The sequence below is a fragment of the Nanorana parkeri genome, unplaced genomic scaffold (genome assembly GCF_000935625.1).
Source record: "Nanorana parkeri isolate BGI_ZX_2015 unplaced genomic scaffold, ASM93562v1 scaffold313, whole genome shotgun sequence".
Classification (NCBI taxonomy): Eukaryota; Metazoa; Chordata; class Amphibia; order Anura; family Dicroglossidae; genus Nanorana; species Nanorana parkeri.
Window position 1 is genome coordinate 1,336,657 of NW_017306581.1, and position 16,769 is coordinate 1,353,425.

General features: G+C 40.6%; 1 protein-coding gene across 1 annotated transcript in view; it reads left to right on the forward strand.

The window, feature by feature from the left end:
• The window catches only part of CUNH10orf67 (chromosome unknown C10orf67 homolog), a 94,373-nt gene extending 77,951 nt beyond the window's left edge, over nt 1-16,422 (forward strand). Inside the window, exon 16 of the mRNA XM_018557951.1 lies at nt 16,295-16,422. Within this exon, the coding sequence (XP_018413453.1) occupies nt 16,295-16,422 (128 nt within the window). The remainder of the gene's footprint in view (nt 1-16,294) is intronic.
• Nucleotides 16,423-16,769: the final 347 nt, after the last annotated feature.

Here is a 16,769-nt window from a genome sequence, read left to right on the forward strand (position 1 = left end):
GCAGCAAACTCTGGAAGACACGATAAAATATTGAGTTTCTCAAGCTCCTACCAAAATCTGAAATATCACTTCTGGTTGTTCTCCTCCTTTACTCTAAATTGACTAGTCGGATATATTTCCTGACTGTTTAAGGCACTTTCATAAATCCTGCAAAGCACCGAATTATGTGTGCCATATGTAACTATGCTTTGGTCAATATGATAATGATAACAGTGAAATAATGTATCTCTTGTATCCTTGTATAGGGACAACCGTACGCTAGAGCAGGAATTAATTATAAATTCTCTTTGCTTCACTGAGCAATTAGCCCCCACAATAACATTCTGTAATACAGATGATTCGGATTTACTGTTAGCGGCATCATCAGGGAGCTGGAGATTATGCAAATAGAGTTGTGTATGAAAATATGTACTGTGGTAACCATACTGCATGAAGTCCTTCCAGCTACTGTAAAACACCTGGTATAGATATCGTTGTTATACAGTATTATGCCCCTTCTTGTCTGTGCTTCTTCCTCTGAGTGTATATTGAATGAAAAATCTACACTGGTTCTACAGTCTGAGCGATATACTGAAAAACTTTGAAGGGAATTTATGAAAACTAGAGCAGACATAAACTGGAGCAGATGTGCATGGCAACCAATCAGCTTCTCTCTTTAATTTTCAAATCTTAACTGAACAAACTAAAAAGCGAAGCTGATTGTTTGCCATGCACATCTGCTCCAGTTTTTGTCTGCTCCAGTTTTGTTAAATTCTCCTTTTTAACTATTACCTTTTTATTGTAAGTCCCACTTTCATGATGCTACCATTTCAAAGTCAGTTGTTGATTGGCAAAAGTTGCACGTACCTTTCGTACTGTAGGGGGAGCTTAAAGAGAACCAGTCCTGACTGGGCTCATACAGGAATTTGAATATTCAGATTCTTGCATAAGTCCAACTGTGATTAATACAAACACACCAGTATGCCCAATGCACACCTTTCCATTATCGTAGGGTGCTGAAATGGTCTGTGAATGGCACCACATTCATTAAAGCAATTGGTCCAGGATCGGACTCTATATAGCCAACCTTATGATGTCTATAAACAGGCAGATAACTCTCCTTGAGACTGACGCACATGAATCGACTCCTCAACAGACCCACTGCAGTTCTTGCCGAACGCATTGTAATTTGGATCCTTCAGTTTGAAGGAATGGCTCCACTCACAGTGAAATTTGGCAACAAGTTGGACAATCACTTCTTTTCGCTATCTTTTCGATAACAAACACAGTCTACCAGATTAAAAATAATATCATAATCAAAAAGAGAATTTCAAAATTGGAAGATTGTCTTGCCTTTTGGGCAGCTAGTCTGCTAAGCTCTTTCCAGCTTCACATATTATCAGAGGGAATGTGCTAAGAAAGGGAAAACAATGTAATCTGTTGGGATAATATGTGTGACTTCTGTGCATCAGATACCTGTGTTTGAGCTTTCTTTTGTTGACAAGCAGGTAAAGGATTGCTGTGACTTCAGAGCTTTATCTTCAACATTTGTGTCTTGCCTGCTCATTAAGAAGAGTCTTAATGATGTGTGTCAACAGTGCCAAATTACAGGACTGTGAGAAAGGTCCTCTTGAATACATAGACTCAAGTTAAACTAGATAAATGGTTCCCCAGTACAATATGAGTCTTGAAGAAGGCATTTCTGTTGCTAGACATAGACTTTAAAGGAGCCTATATGCATGGTTATTATCAGCCAAACAATGTTGTTTATAGCTACTTAAACACAGGGCGATCAGACTGCAATACACTTCTCCATCCCTAGTAGCCCAGTCTACTTCAGATTTGTCTTTAGGAGCGGTTTCGTGCGCCCGGGATAGTGCGACGATCCAGCGACGGTAGCGCAACCTTCACCGTCACGCTGCATTAAAAAATAGAAAAATCGTGCAACATCCGCCGAAAAAATGGTCCTACTTGCGACCGCGATGGGCGACATGGAGCTGTACATTAAGACAGCTTCATTGAAAGTCATTGGCCGGCGACTTCTCGCGATATTGCGCGGCACAAATCTGCGATATTGCGGTGGAAATCGTGCGCCAATCCGCTCAGTGTGAACGGGGCCTAAATTGTCAAGGGAAGTTTAAAAGGTGAGTGACGTGGCTACTGTGTGCCCGGAAGTTGTCTGTATAAGACCTTGGAATGGAGCTGCCACATGATCTTCCTTTCTCTTTGTATGCGATCCCGCAAAATCTCTGTTTACACTGGGGGAGCAGTAGGACTACTGCCCAATGATCCAGAATGCTCTGTTAACCTATAAACATTGCTCAGCCTGGCTTTCATGTACTTCCTATGAGAACAAGGGTTGGGGAGTGAATGGCTTGCGCAGGGCTACGAGAAGAGGAACAGTAGCGATTAAGATGGGTTTTTTATCCTTCCAGATCAAGCAGATCTTTCAGCTCCTTTCATTCCTGGTTATTGTCTGCAGCCACCCTTATTCAAATACATTGTCTATTCATCTTCATTACTTCAGGCTCAGGCAGTTGTATTTGAACATCAGTTTGGTAGCTCTGGTATGGTGTGTAGCTTAAAACAAAACACCCTGATTTATGTCTTACCCTTTAATTATTATTATAAACCGCCTATAAAAAGTATTCACTTCCAAGTTAATTAAATTGTTCATTTTAAACACTTTGCAGAGATCTTTTGTCACTTTGACATTAAAGAGTATATTTTATTTAGTGTAACAATAATCCACTGTGCTTCAATGTTTAATGCAAATACAACAAAAAACTTCCAATGGAATGAATACTTTTTATAGACCCTGCAAATATTGTTGCTATGCTTCTTTTAGGGATATTATTTGCAATCAGCTCAGTAAACACCATCATCAGATTTACACTGCCCTGACAGACAGCACAACCAGGTTGCTGACATCACATTTCTTTACTGCAGTGAAGCAATACAGCTTGATAACTTCCACGCCCCTGGCCCGTGTTTGCACCATGAAGCATCAGCACCTTGATGAGGTCAGCTTTCTCTTCTCTTTTCTTGTCAGCATTTTCTCTGTCAGCACAATGCTGGCTTCTGATTGGCTCCAAGTGCTAGCCCTCCTGAATGCTGCTCTACAGAGGTTTACAAGAGGCTTATATAAAAACATACTTAGGTACTTACAAAAGTTGCATTTAAAACTCTATGCTGTTGATTTACTAAAGTAGCAGAGCATGTTCACTATCCAAGGGAGTTTTTATTTAGCTTAGTAAATGTGTGGAAACCCCCATTTAATAAATGCTTAGCTCTATTAAAGAAGAACGCCAGCTTTTTATAATGGACCTGCAATAGACATGATGATGTCAGCCGTCCTTAGACTGCTGTAGGCCTGGGAAGAAGAGGTTGCGCTGAGGGTGCGCCAATCCGCTCAGTGTGAACGGGGCCTAAATTGTCAAGGGAAGTTTAAAAGGTGAGTGACGTGGCTACTGTGTGCCCGGAAGTTGTCTGTATAAGACCTTGGAATGGAGCTGCCACATGATCTTCCTTTCTCTTTGTATGCGATCCCGCAAAATCTCTGTTTACACTGGGGGAGCAGTAGGACTACTGCCCAATGATCCAGAATGCTCTGTTAACCTATAAACATTGCTCAGCCTGGCTTTCATGTACTTCCTATGAGAACAAGGGTTGGGGAGTGAATGGCTTGCGCAGGGCTACGAGAAGAGGAACAGTAGCGATTAAACTGCTGTAGGCCTGGAAGAAGAGGTTGCGCTGACCGGTCTAGAAGCCCAGCGGGACTGAGGATAAGATGAATGTGTTTTCCTTATTTGCGCCTCCAAAACAAGCACTTAACCCTTGAATGCAGGTTTTTTTTTTAAATAATGTATTGCAGGTTAAAACCCAAATAAACGTATAGTTTAAATCAGTGAAATACATTCCAGGTACATCAAAACAAAAGGTGTGCAAAGTATTAAAGTTCACTTTCTTTAGACACATCCCCCGGCTAAGTCAGAGCTATAGCTCTGCAATCAGCATTGCAATCGCTCTAGCTGGGACATACCTTTGCAGGGAGACCACTGCTTCCACACAGAGAGCAATAGTTCTTCTCTATAGCATGCTGGCAGGGGACAGGCTCAGGGTATGGCTGCTTTTTACAAAAAGAACTTAAGACTTTGCACTCTTTTTATTTTGATGCACCTGGATTGCATTTAGCTGATTTAAACTGAAAGTTCAGTTGGGCTTCAATTATTTTGTAGGGCTGCCAGACCTTTACTTAAGTTCTGCTTTGTAGCAGGCAAATTGTGTTTGCTTATATAATTGTCTAATGAATAAATATTATAGTAGTCATGCTGTATTTAACATTTAAAAATGACATCCCTTGCGTCTCTTCTTTTGGTAGTACCGGAGAAAATATTCAATCCCCATATTCTCGTCCAAAAGTCTAATCTTGCTTTCCAGCTGTGCTTCTGCAATAAACTGTCCCAAAGTGTGACCAAAGACATTAGTGTAGTTAAAGTATAATTAAATATATCTGTGGCCTAACACTCACCCCTCTCTTAAATTAAATATTTCCTTTCATATAAACGATGAGTTAATCAGACTAATCTGACACTTGACATGAGCTTTCCTAAATATCTTCACTCAATGAACCAGCGAACCCCTTGACTTAAAATTTCTTTGTCCGCTGTATTAAAATCCACAAGGGCCTCTTTGTTGACATGTACTTTAGGGGTTTTGTCCACCCCTTTCCCTGTCCCTTATTCATAGGGGACGCAGACACAGTCAAGCTTACATTGTTGTCCATGTAATAATACTAGTGACTCTTTAAATGGGTTTTTTTTTTATTCACACTTTACCATTAAAAGGCAGAAAAGGCCCTTTGGCCGTGGCCATACAAGCATAATAAATTGTATATGTTTGCAATGCTGAATGCACTTGGTCCATATGCTGCACTGCATAGCTACATGAATAAGCATTTACCAAATCAGCCCCAGCACATTAAACAGAAAAAAGCAATCTTTATTCATGGTAACTTATCAGTTTCAATTAATCAACCCCAACAATGGAATTTCTGATGTGCTTTAGCGACTTGAAAGCAATAGGTCATCTCCAGGGCAGGCTTGTTGGGTCTTTGTGTCTTGAGATTCGAACAAAGACACTTGCGGCGATGTAATGAGCACAGTTTCTCAAGATTCTAGAAGTAGTAATCTTTTGAGATTTAATACGATCGGAAAATTTTAGATTGTTTGATTTCTCATTCTTTAGGGTTTGCTGAAGTTTGTTTGAATGTTAGATCTAAAATGACTAAGGGAGGCCTGTTCTTTGAAAAGGGAGTTAGATATAAGCTTGACCATCCATTCATTGCTAGTGTGCTGCTATGTGAATGAGCATTGTGTAAGGCCATTCCAGTGGTATTGAAAAGAGCTAACCATTGGCTTGATTTGGTTACACGCTTTAGCAAAGAGCTCCCTCCTACGGTCCCTGACCTGTTTAGAAGAGGCCAGCTAAGTGTCATGTCGCCCCTCCCAAAGGGGAGTATCTGCATTCATTTCATCCGCATAAAAAATCATTGGGGAAGGGAAGATTAGTGCTTTTCAATTGCAATTTATAGTAGTTTACAAAAACATTCACATTGTTAGCACAGAAAACATGGGGAGTGTTTCATCCCAAATTGCATTACCTGTGAAATGTCATTAGCCTTCCCGAGCATTGTTAGGTTAATTTTTATACATTTTTAGAAGCTATAAATGCAACCTTCAAATTAGTTGTATTTTGCAATTAATCTATCAAATTTTACAAAAAAACATAATTTTATTTGTTCTTTTCATAATTGGGTGCAGCTGGAGGTTCCCAAACACTGTTTGTATAACTCATATTTAAAAAAAAGTGAACCTTAGATGAATGACATTTAGTTTGCCAATACTCAGTGTGCTATAAACACTTGGGTTTTTTTTGCTTTTTTTTTTTAAAGAAAGTACTAATTTCATTTTTTTTATCCTTTCCATCCTTGCTTCTAAGTGCTGCTGATCTCCTGCTGCCTCTCTGCAGGCACTTCTTGTCTACATGCATGCACATAAGCAATGGCTGCTTGGTGTTTCTCAAAGTGAGTTTTCTGGCGGGGACAACAATTGGCCAAGGATGCGTAACGTGTGTTGAAACAGAGACTTGTCTCCATCGGAAACCTGTGCGACAGGGTGCCAACACACAAGTCTAATTTGGTGGCGACAGGGATAGAGCGTTGTCACCCTAAACAATGACTTCATGACAGGATCACCATAAATTATTTTAATTAAGGATGCAGATTAATGCTCACAGGTTGTTCCATTGCGGTGTGTTACAGCGAGCAAGTTAATGTGCTGTGTTTTGTGTCCCTAAAGGAAGTGCTTTTGTAAATAATGGGCTGTCAGTACACAGCAATGGAAGGGAAACCCGAACTGCACCCTTTTTATTTAATGCAGAGTACAACAATGCACAGCATGTGTGTTGTAGGGCACTGCAATATGGTCCATTAGCACCTATTGTACTTATGTGTTCTAAAGGAACGGTATCGTAATGTACGACACACAGCACCATTTGTTACCATGGATTGCGGTAAATGTGTGATTTATCACAACATGTAGGGATGAAGCCAGCCTTAAAGATATTGAAAATAACTTTTGAAATTACATTAACGCCTTAAAGCCATATGAGATTTTACTGACTTCGGTTTACATTTACTTTAACATTATTCAGTTTATCTAATGTACTTTAGGAAACATACTGACTTACTTAAAGCAGGTCTGTCACTTCTGAAGTTCACGTTATTATAGAGCACATGTTTATTCTTTATTATTGTGCTGTCTTTGCTTAGTGATGATTTGAAGAATATCAGTTGTTTTGTCCTTTTTCTATATAAAGGATTAGTATATACCTTGATGACAACATTTCGTTAAAGGATAAGTGAACTTTAAAGCAAATCATAGGCCATTCTATTCCTTCACAAAAGCATACCTACCTTGATCCGATGGCTGAGACCTCCTGGTGTTGGTTTACATTACACATTTTCAATATCCTGACTGCACCTACACAGTAGCTCCCCATAGACTTCTATGGGGTTGCATTATGAGCATATCCGGGCTCAAGAGAGAGCCCCTAGGAGGTCTATGGGAATCTACTTCTTACACATGGCCGGGATTTTTTACCTCTTTGGATTAGCACTGCTCTTATTGCATGCATCTCTCTGAAGTTTGCCTTGAAAAATAGACTAGAAAAAAATAATGGCATGCGTAGTACTCACATACTGAAATAATACTCTTTATTCTTGTTTTGGTGTCTTAGGGTTTTATATGTGTGTGATTTTTTTCACTTCCCTTTCCATTGGACAATCCTTTTTGGTCACAGCAAGAGACATGTCTAGACACTTGCTTATTGTCCCTCAGAGCTAAGTCAATAAAGCATGCTCAGAGGGAATTCATCAAAGGTTTTTACGCCTGCTTAGTGACCATTTGAACCAGTTGCTCCAGTACTTTAGTGTTTGTGTGAAGTAGTGGCCAGTTCTCAAGCCTTGACCTGACTTAAAATACCCCAATGACCCATATAGATAAGAACCTAAAGAAGGATGATTTGGTAAAATAAAGGTCATTTTTTTTAGGATAGCCAAAATAACTTCTGCTTGTTTAGGCATTCAGATATATGACAGGGAATTTCTAAATGTTCGTCTTAAATTCCCATGCAAATTATTGAATGTTTAATTGATCAAAAGGGCAGTTCCCTGTAATAGAAGAGGTACTGGAGGTAGTTTCTACCTTTTCTGACCTTTACAATGCCATGTGGTGATAGCATATGTTGGTTCTACCTTAACTCTTACCTGGTTGTCTTAGTTGGGTCATAGGGATACATCTACACATCCAGTAGTCAAGAAGACTCAGAGATTGTGGTTTGGTAAGGTACTCTATATGGCTAAAAGTTTGTAGACACCTAACCATCACACCTACTTGAATAACTAAACGTACGTGAACAACTTTCTAAATGATTGAGTTCAGGTATTTATAGCATAAAAAGCCATTTTAGACTATTTGGGCACTTCCAACCTTGTGGCAAGTGCTTTGGGAAGACCCTTTTTAGTTCCAGCTGTGTCTTTGTGTAAAAAGCCAGCTCCATAAAGATATGGTTTGATGTAGAAGATAGTTTGGTGTAGAAGATCTCAAGTAGGTTGCAGAGAGATTTGACCTCAACCCTATTGAACACCTTTTTGATGCATTGGAAATCTGATTGTGAGCCAGATCCTCTTTTCCAGCTTCAGTGCCTTGCCTCACAAATGCACAAATTCCCCCAAACACACTCCAAAATCTTGTGGAAAGCCTAGTGGCTGTAATAGCCACAAAGGTGAGAGGAACCTCCTTATTAAGGGCCGTGATTTTGAAATGGAATGTCCAATATGCTTATATAGGTATGGTGGTCAGGTGTACACACAATTTTCATCTTTTACTGTAATTCCTATTCTTATCTGTTCATCAATCAGTGTGCATTTCAGCTTCAACATTTTAGAGAGCAGGGATTGTGAGCATTGTTGATAGAAGCTCAGTAGTTGTATCTGTGCAAGGAGCATGTTGGATCATTGGACATAGACCGCTACTGATACACAGACCTCAACGGTCCAGATCTCCAGCTAGCTGTCAGGGAAGAAGAATTTGGCATAGTGTTGAAGCACTATTACAAAAAAAAAAAAGCTATACCAACAAATACTTTACTTTTTATGCAGCCTGACCTTATAGCACAATAAAAAAATAAAGCTACAATTTGGCTTTAAATTAGAAAATGCTTCATTGTTTATTCCACATTTTTCTAATGAGAGAACGCAAAACTGTATAGCGTAGATGTTTTGAAACTTGCTAGTACTCCTCCTTATGTAAGCACAGAAGATGAGGATGACAAGGACGTAACCTTTCCTTTTTGGATGAGTTTGTGCCTGAGGAGCCGGTCCTTATTGACATAGTGCATACATGTCTAGAACTGAAGCAGCCTGTGTCTGAATTTTTTTAAGTTACCAGTCTGGGCTCCTTTAAAAGCCCCCAGCATGCTTAAACTGTCCCAGAACACTCACTACTGAAACCTGTTGTGTATGGTAACTGGCCCAATCTTCATAAGTTATTGAATCCTCCCAAGCGTTTTCCTCAGCAATACCCCATTAAGGAGGAGTTTCCTAACAAGTGGGCCATTCCTGTTGTGGATCCAGCCATTTCTTGTCTTAACGAGACTCTGGCTGTTGTGTAAATAAAATAAGCTTGAGCATGTTCACTTGAATGTTGATGCCTTATATGTATCTCTTCCAGATCTGTGCAGTAATCCAGCATAAAACAATGTATGCACTTTGCCTCTGTGCAGGGGCTTCCTGTAATACAGACCAGTCACTGCTGCTCTCTCTTCTTGTGCAGGATGACTGGCCTTGTATCCACGCCCTCCTCTAGTTTTCTGCAGGCAGCCAGTAGTGGGTGAACCTGCTGGGCCCCTCCCACAGCTCTGCTCTTTGCAGATGCTTTTTGCAGCACAGTGATAATGTCATCACCAAATATACAAGGAAATATCTTATTATGTTCAGGAAAAAACAATACATTTTCGAAAACAATTTTTACACAGCTAACTATTGCATAATAATATTCTGTGTACTCCCTTCGAGCCTCCAAGTCGAGCTTTAAGCTGGCCATACGCTGGTCGAATTTTTGGCCTAGTTCTGCTGAGTCAGCCAAAATTTGACCAGTGTGTAGCCCAGTTGCCACACTTCCGCCTGACAAATGACAATTTTTAAATTGACTTTGGTCAAATGACCGGGTCTTAACATCCTTGATCGAACAGACTGCATTAAGCTGCAGCTACAGTTTGAGTATTCTAAATCCACGTAAGCATTTTTTTTTAGCTTAATCGGTGCACAGTACAGCGCTAAAAGCCTCTCAGTGTTACACCCAAAAATGTGGTGTTAAGTTCAAAAATGCAATAACGTATCAAACATAATATTCACAATAAAATATCCAGAAAACGGATCTCTGTGTGAGTGAATAATTGTGAAAAAATGCACACCATGTGACAAATATATACATGCAAAAACATCCACAATGCAAACTATATATCTGAATCAATCAAATGCAATGTCTGTTTAGACCTCTCTCAGAGGAAAAAACAGGTGTGCAAGTGAATGTGTATAAACCAACATAATTTTAAGTCAAAAATATATATACATATAAAATAAATTATTGAAACATGAAGTGAAAAAAATATGCAACACAAAATGTTGTTCCAATGTGACAACAAGGCAGTTCCAAATGTGAGGAAAAGTCCTTTAAATCTAATGTGAAAAAGGAATCCAAATGAGAAAAAACGAAACCAAAAAAAAGAGCAACAAACTCTGTTTTTTTCAAAAACAAAACCAAATAGTGAAGTCAAAAGTGTTTCCAAGAAGACAATACTCCTGTGATGTAATAAACGGAACGGAATCCCCTCTAGGGTATGCACTCGTCAAACGTAAGATGCTGTTAGGCAGTGTACCTCGCCGAGGTGGAAGCCGGAGCTCACCGTCCTATCCTCCTCGAAGTCCGCCGTAATCTTGTGATTATCTCCCGAACAAGGCCAAAATATGCAGTGGAGATCCCAGAGTAAATTCAGACTGCTGAAAGAGCATCCCAAGTCCTTTTTGAGGGGAGGTTTTTTCGTTTTTTGATTAGCCCTGTGATTACACTTCACTGATGACACAGTCACAAGTCTAGTCCCTTTGCTTGGACAGCCCAGCACTGCATTCTTTAACTCAACTTCAGCTCTGCAAACTACCAGGAAGTTCTGCTGGCGGGTATTTTATTGTGAATATTATGTTTGATACTTCTTTGCATTTTTGAATTTAACACCACATTTTTGGGTGTAACACTGAGAGGCTTTTAACTCTGTACTGTGCACCGATTAACCTATAAGGCTCACCGCCTGAGTTTAGCAGCTTCTAGCTAGTCCGGTTTTTCTTCTTCCATAAGCACAGGTTTCGTTTAATCATTTTTTTTAGCTTGCAAAAAGGTAGAAAAAACTACCAGTGTATAGCCTTAGTCTCCTTTTCATATGTTTTTGTCAGAAACAACTTAGTATTCCATTGTATAAAACTTATTTACACAGCTCAATATCTCAAACTAAGATATAACTACACAAGTGAATGTCATATCTTGGTGACTCATTCCTTAATGGATTGCTCTGTCTGCCGACCATGAAGTGGGTTGCTATTGGTGTACTGAGAGACTCTTCCAATTAGAAGCTTGTCATCTGACTTATTAAATAGTGAGTGAAAGTGTATATAAACCCTAACAATTAACTTTTCCTATTAGCTCCCTTTTTTTCTGTTAAATATACTTTTTAAAGCCTGCTAACTTTTTACGAAGAGGTAAGTAGAGATCTGGATGGAGGGAGGCCGGTGGATGTGGTATACTTGGACTTTACTAAAGCATTTGACACAGTACCACATAAACGTTTACTATACAAGCTGAGGTCTAAGGGCATAGACAAATTATTGTGTACATGGATAGAAAACTGGCTACAGGAACGGGTACAAAGAGTATCGATAAATGGCACCTTCTCGGATTGGGCTAGGGTCATGAGCGGCGTTCCGCAGGGGTCTGTGCTGGGCCCCATGCTGTTGAATCTATTAATTAACGTTATTGGAGAGGGGGTAAACAGCCACGTTTCAGTGTTTGCTGATGATACCAAAATCAGGAGGGGAATAGGCACTGAATCTGACGCTATAACATTACAGGGGGATCTGGATAAAATAGGGGAGTGGGCAACCACATGGCAGATGAGGTTTAATGTAGATAAATGTAGAGTTGTGCACTTTGGGGTTAAAAACAAGAAAACGGATTACACATTAATGGGAGCTCCCCTCGGAAAGTCCGAAAGGGAAACAGATTTGGGGGTCATTGTAGACCACAGGCTGAATAATAGCTCGCAGTCTCAGGCTGCGGTAAACAAAGCAAGTAGAGTAATTTCCTGTATTAAGAGGGGAATGTTTGCAGGGAGAAGTCCGTAATTGTGCCACTTTATAGATCACTGGTTCGGCCTCATCTGAAGTATGCGGTCCAGTTTTGGGCACCAGTGAACAGAGGGGATGTCCTTGAACTGGAAAGAGTCCAGAGGAGGGCAACCAAACTCATATGGAGGACCTGAGTTATGAGAACAGGCTACTAAAATTAAACATGTTCTCCTTGGAAGTAAGGAGATTAAGGGGGGGACATGATTTTCATGTATAAAATGTTTACCAGCAATAGCAAGGACGAGAGGCCACCACTTAAAATTGGCAGAGAAAAAATTTCAGTGCAAGGGGCGAAGGGGTTTCTTCTTAGATCGGTCAAGGTCTGGAACTCGCTGCCACATGCTGTGATTTCGGCTGAGAGTGTGGAATCATTCAAGAGGCGACTGGACGATTTCCTCAGGGACCGTATACAGGGGTACAAGTACTCTTAAGAATGAGAACACACAGGGACCTATACATACTACACACCAATAGGACCATACACACATAAACAAATAGGGTGGACTTGATGGACATATGCCTTTATTCAACCTCAAATACTATGTAACTATGTAAAAGCATTTTGTAAAATCTGCTTGACGGAAATCCATTGAGCTATTAGGTTCCTGTGCAAATCTCAAATGGTGTTATCAGCTCTGCCCAGTTCACCTCTGTAAACTATAGAACACCGTCTCTATGTTATGGAGATGAGGCCAGGCGTAGTCTTAACAAACTTCCTGTTTTAGGGGTGACAATGCTGCTCTTCCATAGATACAGCACAGTGAGTGGATGTTGTCACCCTAGGACAGGAAGTGTGTTACTACCAGGATCACCTAGTGAAAATAAAGACAAAACATCAAAAATGAAAACTGATGCAGCCACCACATCTAAGGATTGGTACGCAGGAATATATTACATTTTTGTTGTTGGGTTTAGATAAATTTTATGGTTATTTTGGGTGTTTAGATTCCCTTTCTTGGATATTTGATATTAAAGGAAGTTGGGAAACAGCTATTTGGAATCAGGTGGACTTAACATATTATGCTCTGCAAACTGCCATTGCCAGCACAAGAGATGCACCGGTACCGCTATAGGTGCCAGTGCCGAGTATTTGGGCAAGTGCTCATGCTCACCCAAATGCTCCGATACCGGAACTTCCAGTCAGAGGAAGTGCTATGAGGGAGCGTGGAGCCAGCTTCAGGGCCAATCAGGAAGCCAGGCGGCACCTCATGACCCGCCCCACAGATTCCTGATTGGGTAAGGAGTCGGCTTCACTCGTCGCTAGGCAGCCTGACTTCCTGACCAATCAGGTAGCCGGCGACACGTCATTATCCACCTCCCGTCTTCTTGATTAGCTAGGAAGCCAGCTTCATGCTGCCTAGCGACACTGTGAGGCAGCCTGGCTTTCCGACCAATCAAGAAGCTGGGTGGCGGGTCATGACCTGATTGGTCAGGCAGCCTCGCAGTGTCGCGAGGGAGTGTAAAGCCAGTGTTCTTTGGATAGAACACCGGCTTCCCAGGCTATCGGGAAGCCTACAGCCCGGCTTCCTGATAAGCCGGGCCCACAGTACCTCGGGATGCCGTTATCTCTACTTGGTATCCGTGTGTACCGAAAAGAAATATCAGTGCTCATACTCGATACTGAAAAACCAGTATTAGTGCATCCCTAGCCAGCAACCCTTCTCTCTTCTAGTCTCACCCCCTTCCCTTTTCCTCCTCCATTACCAATATTCTTACTATCAGTTGGTAGCACTCATTTGCTTTGTACTGTATTGTTGCCTCTCTTCATAGGAAAGAACAAATGTGTCACAAGATTTCTATATTGCCTGGCAAATTAATTTCTTAAATATATCTGATAACACCACAACAGTATAAACAGTCAAGGCATGAGGCAATATAATTAAAGAAAATTCCAGTAGACTCCGAATTGTTTTCATTATAAATGTTTAAAATGACAGTTTTATAATTAGGGATGAGCAGAGTGATTTCTGCTAAACTGATTTTGTGGCAGAATCACCAGAAGCTCTGAATTATATTGGTCTGTGTAGGTAAGTTATGCAGCTCAGTGTACATCCTCGGCATACCTTGGTGCCTGTATAAATTAACTCCTGTGAGCATGTGCAGAAGTTACATCATCCTAGGTCAGCCAATCAAAATGGGCAAAGATGCAGAACCCGGAATAAGACCAAGCACGCATCTGTGCCAGTGAGAAAGCTTGCACATGTTACATCACTGGAGAGGAGGTGAGTATTGAATAGTATACTGTAGTTCCAATTTAGAAGACCCTGTATTAACCAGAGCCTGCCGATCGTGTATATCTGCTGGCTGCGTGCCCCCCCTCGACTGCTACCGCCACCCCCCTCCGCTGCCCCATCTGCGGCCCGGGACCGGCTCGGGAGGGCGTCAGGAGGAAGAGGGAGGGAGATCAGCTCCTTACTGATCTCCCCCCGTGCTGTGAATGCAGAAGTGATGTGTATTACATCACTTCCGCATTCACCTGTCAGTCATCTGGCTGCTATAGCCAGAGAAAAGAAGCTGATGAAGCAGATCTCTGCTTCATCAGCTTCTTTTGGGGTCCCCAGGTGACATTAGGGGTCCTAGAGACCCCTAATGTCTCCATAAAGAGGACCTGTCAGTGTACCTGTGCTATTATATAGGGGAGTTTTTGAGGTTTCACACGCGCACGCAATTTTAAGGCTTGACATGTTTGGTGTCTTTGTACCCGACCTGACCCCGTCTTTTATATTTTACAAAACAATTGGGTAATAATAAATGTTTTATCATTTAATATACGGGAAATATAGTTTTTTTTTTTAATTTCGGTAATTTTTCTTTAATATAGTAAAAAATATAACCCGCAGTGGTGAATAAATACCACCAAAAGAAATCTCAATCTGTCCCTAAAAAATGGTATAAAATTCATTTCAGTACAGCATTGCATGACGGAATAAATGTCAGTCAAAGTACCGCAGCGCTGAATACTGAAAAATGGCCTGGATGGGAAGGGGGTTTAACACCGCGGACTTCAACTGGTTAAAGCATTTATGAAATTTTACTGACTGAATTTAGATCTAATTTAAGCATCTCTTTGCAATGAAAGCTAATTGCATAATAATGTATGTTTAATGCAAGTTTATGTGTTTTGACGCCCACATAGGGCGAAAACACATATAAGCCTTATGCAGTATTGCATGCCAAAAAATGAGCATTACTGCATATGCATATGTGTGAAAAGGATATTGTTCTCCTGGAGCACTACAATGCAGGAAAAATGTAAATACTGGAGTGCTGAGTTGGTCATACACTGTTAGAATTTCTTTTTTATGTTTGTTCGAAATCACCAGAGCATTTGATCTTACCAACTAATTTTGTTTAAAAACCCTTACAAATTCCACCCAGACTGACTACTTGATTGGAATTCCAGACTTATTAAACAGGTTTCTTTTGTGCCTAGCACATGCGCATTACAATATGTAAAATGTTTCTGAATGAAAATCACATTCACTATTAGAATTTCATTTGATCAGAAACAAGAAACTATTTCCATCCCACTCATTCAATTTTCCTTGTCACTATGGTCGGAAATGAATGTCAATTAGCTCCCACTAACCATTAGAACCCACTAACCAAACATTAACGTTCCAAAAACAATTTTTTTTTAACTGAATGTTATTGGTGTATGGCCAGCTTTAGACTGGCCAAAGACATGACCAGCGTATGTAAGCTTATCTTGGCTGCTTGGGGCCCCATGGCCATTAGCTCATTGTCCGATCCAGCTAAATATAGCACAATCAGAAGATTTTCATCTAATTTTATTAGCACTTTTCCAGTACTGAAAAAGCATGAAAATCTGTGTCCTGCATCGCATGAAACTTCTTGAGATGGTGAGAGGTTTCACAGGGACAACCAATCACAATTCATCTTTGTTTAAATTTGTTGTTGCCGTTAGGAGAATGAAAGCCAGCACCCGCTTAGTTGTCTGTATGGAAGTGAGCCCTCACATGCAGTCATTGAGAACTCTTGACTGTTTAACATGCAAATACTCCAGTGCTAACAAGACCCCAGTGACAATCATAGCAGTGTTATTACAGATTACCTTCAGTTAGGAGACCATCATTTATTCCGTTTTTATTTCTGCCCAGTGTAGAAATTGTTAATCCTTTTAGCCTGTACTAAGGCATGCAGAGAGAGCATGTCCACTTAAAGCCGACACAACAAGGGATTTTACTAATCAGATAAAACGCCGGAGCCCAGCGCAGCAAAGATTGACAGTTGGATTATTCAGTGGCAGCAACTTGTAACTGTTGCCTGTTATTTTAGAATTGCAGGTGGTATCAGACACTGATGAGGACATGGAAGGAGTTCCGCCTCTGCCGCCTCCACCTTCTGAAACGATCATGGACAACAGCGAGCAGGAAACAAAGTATCGCTCTCTCTGCAAAGTCTAACACAGTGAAGTTTGGGATCTGTGCTTAAAACATTTTCAAAAAATTGTTATGTTTTGTTTGAGGATTGTGTATTAAACTGAAAAACTGTGTATGTCAACTTAACTGCGGTCCTTGATTTGTCTGCAGAAAACAGGTTTCTCTTTGCATCATGTGGGCATTCGTTGTTAAAGTGACTAAGCCACAAAGAAATAAAAAATATCTGTAAAGAAGAGAGTGAATACCTCCCCTTGTTGTTTAACACCGCTCTGATGAAGGAAGGATCACTGACACACGTCTCTTTAGAAAATGACAGGAGTGTCGATTTCTTGTGTCCCTGTGCAGGACACAGTGAAGATGTAGAGGTCGGT